At 40.9% G+C, this 10,528-nt stretch overlaps 1 protein-coding gene across 1 annotated transcript; it reads right to left on the bottom strand.

Annotated features, from left to right (window-relative positions):
• Nucleotides 1-438: 438 nt before the first annotated feature.
• Nucleotides 439-4,642, bottom strand: c9 (complement component 9). Its single transcript, XM_067483942.1, has 11 exons — nt 4,485-4,642; nt 4,307-4,397; nt 3,982-4,132; nt 3,764-3,905; nt 3,352-3,490; nt 3,019-3,240; nt 2,232-2,472; nt 2,013-2,132; nt 1,680-1,855; nt 968-1,202; nt 439-878 (listed from the first exon to the last, which is right to left on the bottom strand). The coding sequence occupies exons 1-11, from the start codon at nt 4,556-4,558 to the stop codon at nt 721-723; spliced, it is 1,749 nt and encodes a 582-aa protein (XP_067340043.1). The 5' UTR covers nt 4,559-4,642; the 3' UTR covers nt 439-720.
• Between the last annotated feature and the right edge of the window lie 5,886 nt (nt 4,643-10,528).

Below are 10,528 nucleotides of genomic sequence, written 5' to 3'. Positions count from 1 at the left end.
ATGAGTTAGTAGCCCATTAATACATACTTCAGCAACACTATTTTAAGTGAACTAAAGTTTAACGACCCACTCTACAGTGTTGTTTGTAGGCAAAAAAAAAAAAAAGGCCTGTAAATGGCTGCAAAAGACAAACAGTGTTTGAGCAAAGTAAATTTTAAAATTGGATGCTATAAACTGTATATAACAGCATGTGAGGACTGTTGCACTGCATCTATTAAAGTGAGTTAAATTTTTACTAGCGACAGGCGGTTTGGTGGTTCAATGGGTAGAGCATCAGGTTGGGATGCAGAAGGTCACAGGGTTGAATCCCACCCTGCCAGGCGTGGCCATGCCCAGCCAGTCCTAAGCCCGGATATTGATGTTGAGGTTTATTGATTTTTTTATCATTGGTAATAATAATAATAATAATAAAAAAAAAAAAAAAACAGAACACGTGTGTGTTGGGGCATGTTTTACATTATATCCACATGCACATGATTTACATTTGACGATTTATATTTAAACTGCACATATTTAAATCACATAACGGTAAACCATGAAATGTAATATTATGACCTGCATTATCTATTACCCACCTAAAGATGGCTCTGTTCTCCTAACTAAGCATGGAAAGACAAAAATGAGCATGACTTTTGGATATTTATCTCTTTGATATAGGTCGTGTGTGTGGCGTGCATGTGTTAGCGAGACACAAAGAGAGATTGTATTCTATCTGCAATATTAGCAATATTCTTCACTGTTGGTGTCTCCTGTGCACACGGCTCCTTGGAGCCCCTCAGTGTTGCAGCTGCGACGCCTGCTCCGTTTCCCTCCTGTACAAGTGGTCCAGGAAGACCAGCACGACCAGTTGCCTTGCTGTTGAACAGTAGGTCTTGACCCTGTAAAACAATTATCCGCATAAACACCAGTCCCGTGGCCATTTTCACATACTGTTATAGTTAACTTCCATCTCACTGCTTCTACTTACCTGCGGTTTTTGATTTATCCCCCTTGTAATTCTGGCAGGCCTGGCCTTCAAACAGGTGAGTGCAGAGGCACATGCACTTTCCATCCATTAGAGCAAGGGCCCCTCCATTATGACAGGGCTTGCACTTGCACACATTATATTCTGCTATGTAATCTGCTGTGGCCCGCTTCAGGTTGGAAATCCTGCTGTTGGCATCAGGAATACCCACTGGGATTAACATGTAGATGGGCTCTGGCTGCCAGAAACAACAACACAGGTGCATTTCACTTTCACGCCAGAATATGACCAAATCGTCTGAAATTGTTCTCGTCTCTAATAAGACTTCACAGCCATGTTATCAGTGCTCTGAGCTACATGCTTTCTCCAGCAGGCGGACATGGTCACAATGATAATGGCAAGAGGCTAAAGTTCAGAATAGGACAAACAAATACTGCAGAAGTACCCTCTAAGGTGGCCCCACGCTAGAATAAACACAGTAAAGTGCCCAGAACGTTGCCTCAACAGTAAAACAAAGGATCCCCCATAATTGAGGAAACAAACTCACCCCTGTCCTTCAGGGGTCCAACATTGTTTAGTATAAGTATCATTATGATCATAGTCACTTTATTTAAAGGACACATTTAATTAGTCAGTTTATCTGTGCACCATGAAGCCCTGCACAAATATTCATAGCCGTCTAATAGGTGTTGAGAAATGTCTGAATCTTTCCTACCTCACTGTAAAGCAGTGCTGGGGCGTCAGCGAGGGTCTTCGCCCAGTTCTGATACGTATCGATGTCCATCACCCCTTCCTTATTTAATTTAGCCCTCATGGTTACAGCACTTTCCAGTGTACCTCCTTTGACGGATGTCATCACCTTGTCCACCAGTGCTTTCCCATCAGTTTTACCTGTGCAGACCATGAGCAGAGCAACGTTTCCTCACCTTAATAAAGTAAAATTCATCACAGGGCAAATGTTTGTATTAATACAGTCTTCTACAGTCGTTGTTCATGGAATGAGGACTATAGATATAGTGTGCTCAGGAAGAAAACGGGTAAAACAGACCATCTGCTTTTGTTGTTACATTGCCACAGCTGTCAAGTTTTAGTTTTCCTTTTTTATCAGGATTGAAGTCGGCTGTGATGCCCAAATTGACACATTCTTGAATCCTTCTCTCTGACAGGTCTGCAAAAACCATGAAGGGTAGATAAGTGTGTTTAATCAACACCTGAGTTGAGAAGTAAAAATCTAAATTTGTGTACAAACGCAGGGTACGTCACACACTTTTTAGCTTGATGATGTCTTGGTTGAGAACGTAAATCAATTCATATTCGCCACCAGCCTTCCCATTTCTGGTGTAGTGGGTTCCATAGTCCTCCAGGAAGGCGAAGTAAATACCCTTCTCATACTGCAAAGGCAAAGATTTGACATGCTCCAGGAATTCGTCGGCCACTTGGAGCTCTCGGGAGCGCATCCTGTAGGTGTTCAGCTGCACGTTGCCCTTAACTCGCATGAAGCTTTGGTTCTAATGTGCATGAGAGGCGTTTCAGTGAATGGAAAAGCTGATGGTGTGTGTGGTTTAAAGGGCGACTTCACCAAGTTTCAACTTGCTTTGTATGGCTTTAGCTCAGGGTGTAAATGTATAATAATGACTTTAAACCTCTCTCCGTTGACTGTATATTTAAATATTACTCTGCTTCTAGCTGAAAAACTCCTCAAAGTGACAACACCTGAAGGAGTTTTTCACCATTAGTAGTTTAGATAATGGGAACTAATATAATGTGAGTTTTGGAAAAGCAGATTACCCGAGATTACACACGAGTAATCGATCTAAAGGTTCCTCCAAGTGATGTCATCTGGAGGCATTTTTTTAGGTGGACGTAGGGAGATATCTTTCTATAGAGAAATCAGAGGGAAGCTTTATGGCATTCGGTTACATGGACTAACCAAACTAGAACCTGAAGAGGCAAGTTTAGTATCGGTGAAGACGTCCTTAAAGATATTCTTATTTACACTGTTTGCTCTTTTTTTAGTTTGGTCAATGTCGCTTTGTCTACAATCAACAACTCACCTTTGAGGCAGAGTAGCTTGAGACCTCCCTAATCATTGATTGCTTCTCGTACTGATAACTTAAATTCACTTGTGAAGAAGTGTTTGACAAGGAGACCTCGCTAAGTTTAAATTTGAAGGAAAGTCCAATGTCCAAACTAAAAGATGACTCTTTCAGCATTTCCTTCAGAAGGCTGTGTGTGTCCTCGTAGATTTCTCTAGAAACAGTTTCTTCCACTAGAGTCTGAAACGACAAATAGCTAAAGTGATGAGGGAATAATATACTGTATAGAATCATTAATATTTCATTAATAATCGTCCTCTGTGTAAAAAAGGTAAAACTGCTCTGTCTGACCTGATAGTTGAGCACACCAACATTCCAGGGGAGCCGGTCATACTTCCCAGTGTTCGGATTTCTCACTCGGTCACATCTTCCATTGAAGTAATCATTGTTGAAGGGGTTAATTCGAGGATCCGCCCCCAAGATGTTGATTCTGGTGTATGGAGACAGTGGCCACTCTCAGAATGTACAGTAAGAAGGAGCTGTTGTCATACTAACAATAAAGATAAAGCTGATGCTCTCTAACTAAGCGAGAAAGTGAATATTATTAAAATAAATGTAAATATGATTAAGAAATATCTTCTTGTAGAGCCGTGACTTTGCTGTGTATGGTGGTCCTCATGTAAGTTTCCTTCACTTAACATTATGGTTTGTATACTGACTCTTCGATTCCAGCTGAAAAAGCTCCTGGATAATTGACCCTTACCCATATCCTGCTGTTCTGCCCTGCTCATTAGTATCCAGGACTGCCGTGCCACAGGGTTTACGCAAAGGTTCACAGTCCTCATCGGAGCCATCTTCACAGTCATAGTCCCCATTGCAGGTTAACCTGTTCTTGATGCAAGAACCTTAATAGAAATGGAAATCCAACCTAAAATTATGAAGAGACAAGTCCTGTAATTGACTTAAAAGAAGCAGAAGTACCTGACGCGCACTGAAACTCGGAGTCTGAACAATCAGGCGGTGGGGGGTTCAAACATTTGTCATCGGTTGTGCAGGACTCCTTGTCCCCAAGCGATCCCTGGCAGGCTTTGCCTCCAAACTGGCCAAACACTTCTATACCCCGAGAACGTCTCTGAGGATCACAAATGGTACAGGCTGCTTTATTGGGTGGATGAACTGTGAAGCTGAGGCAACTGATTGGACGTTTATCTGCTCGTTTTAAAGTCCAGTCACAGACACAGCGCTGTATCTCACGCTAGCTTGTAGAATAAAGATTAAAACTGAATTTCATAGTGACTGGACTCACTCTGGTTTTCATGCAGGGATCACAAGAAGTCCACTCTGTCCAGCGGCTCCATAAACAATTGACTTCTGGCGGATCTGGTATTTCTACTGCCCTGAAATACACACGTTAGATGCAATGAACTATGCCCAACAAATAAAGGAAAATAACAAAATCATGCGAATTTCAGAAATATGCATACATTCCTTCTCCAAGAAGTGTCAAAGTTAGACACAGGCCACATAAGCTCAGCTGCAGAGCGACCTGGATCCTCATGATGAATCTTTGATGAGATTAATGGTCTTGTGTGTCACGTCCCTCTTTGGTCTTTTAAGCTACATCTCTGTCAATGATTTTCCAACTTGTCATCAAAGTCAGTAGCTTTGATTTCAGATTGCAGCGATATTGATTCATTGCTCGGAATGTCTGAAACCACAGTATCCAATGTTTGTTTGAACATTTGACTCAGCCACTCGGTGTGTTCTGTTCAAAATGTTATAATTCCTTTCTTTTTATTATTGTTGCAAAACATACGTACATAATTGTGTGTTCTTCCTAACAGATGGGGAAAAATTAAAATACTGAATTGAATTCAGAGTAAAAATAACTAGAAATAATTGCAGTTTGCAGATCTTTGATGAAGAATGTGGATAACATTTGCACTTGCAATTCCTGGAATTTGTTATTTGTGGTCCAACAAAAACATGGCAAAGTAAACCATGGTTATTTTAATATTCTGCAGTGCATATTATTGACAAATTAAATGTAGTATTATGTACAATTTTTTTTACACCTTCAGTCCACCTCAGAGTTCTGGAAAGCTGCAAACTGCATGCACTGGGTTAAAGGGGAAGGAGACAAATTGCACACAAAAGCTGACGAACAGAGTATTATGATCCTATTACTTTCATGTTCCAAGTTTATTAATTAGCACATACACAGATTTTACCCAAGGACTTAAGCGATGAATTGTGTTTCAGTAGTTATTTTACACAAATTTCTTAATTCATGTGTTTCCACTATTATGCAACCATTTAGGCAGGTTAACAGCCAAACAAAGCAAATATTTAAGGAGGCCTTTTTTTTTTTTTTTTGACTGTTGTAACACATTGACAGGGTATGTCTGTGGTGCATTTAGGTCAACACCACCAAGATTGGGAAACTGAATGGCAACACCCTCAAAATTCAAGCCACTTTAAAGGTGTTTGGAAAACTGTTTTTGCTGTAAAGGTTTGACCTAGTCGGGAATGACCTGAAGTGCAACTTTTTGACCGCAAGATGGCGACATTAAAACAGCTGATGAAGTGGAGCGTCCCTGTCTCATACCTTTATGTTTATACTGTTTTTATTGTTGTGTTTAAAGAGCAAGCAATATGAACAATGTATATTTACACTAATGCCATCTTTTACCATAGCAATCAGTGTTTTGTTTAGAAACTACACGCACACACAAAAAAGAACCAACCCTTGCACAATGTAGAGGAAGTTTTAAGCCGTTGCACCTCGTAATCTGTCATGTGGTCGGGGAGACTTTTGGCTGAGTCTGCGTTTCTTTGTTTTTCAAATGGCAAAAAAGAGAAAGCAGGACACTGTGCATAGTGTGGAGAGACAAGAACAGAACTGAAGCTAAAAGTAGACAGGATTTTTTTTTTTTTTTTTAGGTAAACGATCAAATTAGCCAATCATTCATGATCAGGTGAATCATTATTCAGTGACACAGAGGTTTGAATGTGCATTCCTTGTTTCCATCTGAGAGAGTTCAACTCCTGACGAGTATTTTCTGCTGACTTAAATAAACACACTTCCCTGATGTCTCCAAAGTCAAACTAGGGGCTATGCTGCCTCCCCCCCCCGACCCCCCCTTTATCTGCAAGCGGAGCTGGGGTAGTCTGGTCATGGCCCACTGGAGAGGCACAAATATGTGCTGAGGTCACCAGTTTTACAAGGGCTGGCAGTTTCCTCCCAGCTTTCTCAGGAAACAAGAGGGTAGGTAAGGTGCTTTGCCAATATTCCTCCTGACTAGAAAGAGTTCCTGTTTTTTTGGAGGTGGCTTTTTGGTGTGGAAACACTAGTCTGAACAGAACATTACTCATTTTTACCGTCACTTACACAGCACGTCCCACAGAGTCGTGTCATCGTGTGCAACACAATATGATGACGTTCCCTCCTGCGCTGCCACTTGTGACACAGCTTTAGGGAGTATTTTTAGGATAAAATGGTCAAGAGCTGTGAAGCCAGTTGACAGTTAAAACAACAGAGAGGGTGCAGTGATGCTAAAATCTAAGACAATTATGGACTGGAAATAAGAGGTTATCACAGGTTCTGGCTGTCATGGGAGCCAATTCCACGCCCTGAACGCTTGATGTTTGGATTATGGCCTTCCTGTCATAAACCAAGCAAAGGAAGCGTCCCATTAGATTAGAGCGCCTCTGTCAGCATTCATAATAATAATTCCTCTAGTGTGTTACAGTCTGTGCTGACTTGTATCTGTAGTCTCCTTCTTGAAAAGCCAGTTTTATAGTTTTCCTTTCCCTACTAGAATCCTCCCCTGGGCCTATGCTGCAGTACATGACTAGTTAGCGTCCAACGTGTCCTCCTGTATTCATCTCTGTGGTTGCATGGGGTGTGCCAGTGACCCAAACCGACAATGAATCAAATTCAGAAGAACAGGAAGCCATCATTTTAGCCCGGCGTCATCAGACGGTGAAGTTGTACAAGACACATGTCAGTGACGCAAAAAATGCTAACAGTTTTCAAATTTCATTAACTACTAGAAAACATTGTGCTGAGCCTATAATTTACTGTTAACGGTATCACTACATTGACGCACATATGGAGGCACAACTACAAAGAAGAGATACAGCTAAAACAACGTGAATTGAATTCTGCTGATATTATGTGCTTTCAGACACACATATTTCTTTCTGTGGTTTTTCAAGTGCAAAAAAAAAAACAACAAAAAAAGTCTGACGTGTTAATAAAAAGATTAGGAAAAAGATGACTCCATCGGTTCGGGGGGTAAGAGGGAAAACAGACTCTCATCTAGTCAATTATCTGGTTTCTGTGGGGCTCATCTGTTGAAAACCTGCCTGTCAGCAGACCACGGGATACAAAGTCAGGAAGGATGTCCTTCCTCTGACTTTTTCTCTCATTTCCCACTTCTTAACCAAAAACAAGCTCTATTTTAAACTCTTTACCTCTGTATATACGATGGCACCCATTATAAGTGATGAGAAAAACACGAGTTGGATTAATATTTCTAGCAGACCATTGTCTTCATTTAGTAACACAAGTGTCTTCAATCCTATTACCACTCATTCGTTTTAAATGTAGAAAGGTGCTAAATGTACTTTGTAGCTCTGAACATGGGCAAGAGAAAATTGTCTGTGGAAAAAAAGTGGTAATTTGCCACCAGTGAGACCATCTCCAATCCGTTTGTTTTTCCTGTGACTACAGTAGTAGGTCTGTGGGACTGGAGCCAACATCCTTGGATGTGGCCACAACAGGAAAAATGACCCCATAATGAACAGTAGAATAGTTTGGATGGTGGGCAAAGAACCAAAGAAAACCTCCAAACAGATACAAGCTGAACTCCAAGATCCTTGTCCAACAACAGTTTCTGAGTGAAAGCGAGCACCATGGAAGATGCCCAAGGATGACCCCGAAGAAACAGGGGGAAAAAAAAAAAACATCCAAACCTTTAGACAGATTAAACAAAATCATTGCTTTTTGTCAAGTTGTATCAGCTCTAAATTTAGAGAAAGTGAAAAAAACCTTTAAAGAAAGCCTTTTGTTCTGTGCCTCACTCAGAAAAATAACAAAATTACCGAGGCATTCTAGAGAGAAACATGCGCCGGGGAAGGCTCCCCCCAACAAGACACCGACCCCGAACACACACACTGAACCATTTTGAAGAAGCCTGCCTCCAATCCTGATCTTAATCTAACTGAACATCTACAAAAAGAGCTGAAAGTCGACTGAAGACGTCCATCCAACTTCCAAAAGAAACAGAGCAGAAGTGTTCAAGTTTCATTAAAAGCTAAACAAAGCAACAGGGTCCACCAGATGCCCTTAAAGGTTTTGTTTTCTTTCCTAGGAGAGAGTTCACCAATTTTCAGCTTGCTTTCTATGGCTTTAGTTTAGGGTGTAAATGTAATGTTAAGGCTTTTAAGCGGAATTCCCTATATTAAAATATGTCTCTGCTTCTAGCTGAAAAACTCCTCCAGATTTTTATCATTAGGGGTTCAGATGATGTCATCTGCAGGAGATTTGGAAAAGCAGGTTGACAACGATTACAAACTCTATAGTGTGAGCAACGAGATGACATAATCTAAACTGAAGGTTTCTCCCAGTGATGTCATCTGGAGGCGTTTTTCAGCTAGAAGTAGAGAGATATTGTGTTAGGTGAGTTTAATGGCATTTAGGTACATGTACTACCGGATATAGAACCAAAAGAAACAAGTTCAAAAGGATTCTGTTCCTTTCATCAGAACATTTTTATTTGTAATAGTCAGATGAAGTAAAAACAATATCTCATCTAATCGCGAGCAGGTTATTCAGATAGATTCTTTTTATAAAATGCAAACACCAGCACAGTATCAGCTGTTCGGTGAGCGTTTGGGTCACTGACAGTCGTTTTAAAAGACGTCTGATTTTTAAATGTGGTGTGCCATAGTCAAAATACACATTTACAGAAGTGAAATCCAGCGGTTCACAGGACAAAAGCCACACTGACATCACTACTCATGTCAGTGCAGATCACAGTGTTGATGTTTACTGTGGATTTGTAGCTTTTAGAGCTGGTTCTTTTTTTTTTTTTTTGTATTTGTTTGCATTGTCTGCTGAAGCTGTCTCTTTAATTGTGGCCATCCTCGCTTACACTGGATTCCCATACTCTTCCGAATCATCCAAAACAAACACTGTGCCGAAGCTTCTGCAAACATCGAGCCGAACACCCCCTTGTGGGACCTGGAGCTTTTTCTCCTTGGGAAAATCAGAACCAGCACTCGGCGCTTAGAGCCGCGAATACCAAACCTGTCATTACGGCTGAATCACTATACATACAGCTTCAAAAGCAAAATAGACATTTATTCTGAGGACGCTGATGATCAGTTTTCACCACTTCACACTAACTGCAAGTGTTTAACAGAGGAAATGTATTGTCTCCTCTTTAAAAACAAAGAAAAAAGTGCTGCGTTAGCGACAGTGGCGCTTTCTATTCCCCTCCCTCATCTTACATTACACGCTATTATCATCAGATTACATAATGTTTAGCTAGGACCAAGATCCGTTATAAATTATCTTAATTTTTCATCCAATGTTGACAAATGGCAGGTAAATGCGACGTATATTCATTGTGTTCTGTTTAATGGCGTTAAGAGTTTTAGCAACAGCGAATGCGCGCTTCGTCTTAGCCAAACCTCTCCATCCATTCTGCCCTCACACACAGCAAAAGCCAAAGAAAATGACATGGTTACACCAACAGATTTGCAGCTCCGAGTGAGAAAACTAGTCGCTGCGCAATTGGGAAGTCATTTTTTTTTTTTTTTTGATTTTTTTGGGGGCCACTTGTTCTGCTTATGTACAACACAAGGAAACTAGAGTTTAAACTACATTATAATCACTTATTTTACCTTTTTAAATGGTCTGCACTTATACAACACTTTTCGACCTATTGGTACTCAAAGCACTTTACATTGTGTCCGATTCACCCATTCACAAAACTCACTGGGAGCAACTAAGTTCAGCGCTTTACTGTGTGACCGGAGGTGCGGGGATCGAACAAACATCTGTGGGATTCGTGGACGGTTGCTCTGCCTCCTGCACCTCAGTCAACCAGGCCTTAAGCTAGTGTGTAGGTGCAGCAGATGCCGCATTAGAATTGATGTGGAGTCGTTTACTGTGGAACAGTTGGGTTTTTGATCTACTTCAGATCCTGAGGAACAACTCTGGCTACTTGATGAATAGCCTGGCTGGTGTGATGCTTGTTGAAAACAGTGGACTGCTCCTGCTGAAAATGATGCTGTGCCAAGAGGTACCCACAACAGGAACATTAAATGATAATTTCAGTATTTATTTTTTTAAATATCTATTTTTAACAAAGCATGAATTGCCTCTACCCAGCTTTAACTTAGTGTGTGTTGGTCTGCAGCCCGGAGTGACTTATTTGTCTGTGCCATAGTCTGCTGTTGTGCAAAAACGATTCAAAAACACATCAGCCGGACACAAGACACATGCACAAGATCA

This window comes from Channa argus, chromosome 18 (genome assembly GCF_033026475.1).
Source record: "Channa argus isolate prfri chromosome 18, Channa argus male v1.0, whole genome shotgun sequence".
In the NCBI taxonomy this organism is placed as follows: Eukaryota; Metazoa; Chordata; class Actinopteri; order Anabantiformes; family Channidae; genus Channa; species Channa argus.
Note: the sequence above shows the minus strand (reverse complement) of the source record. Positions and strands in the feature narration are given on the sequence as shown.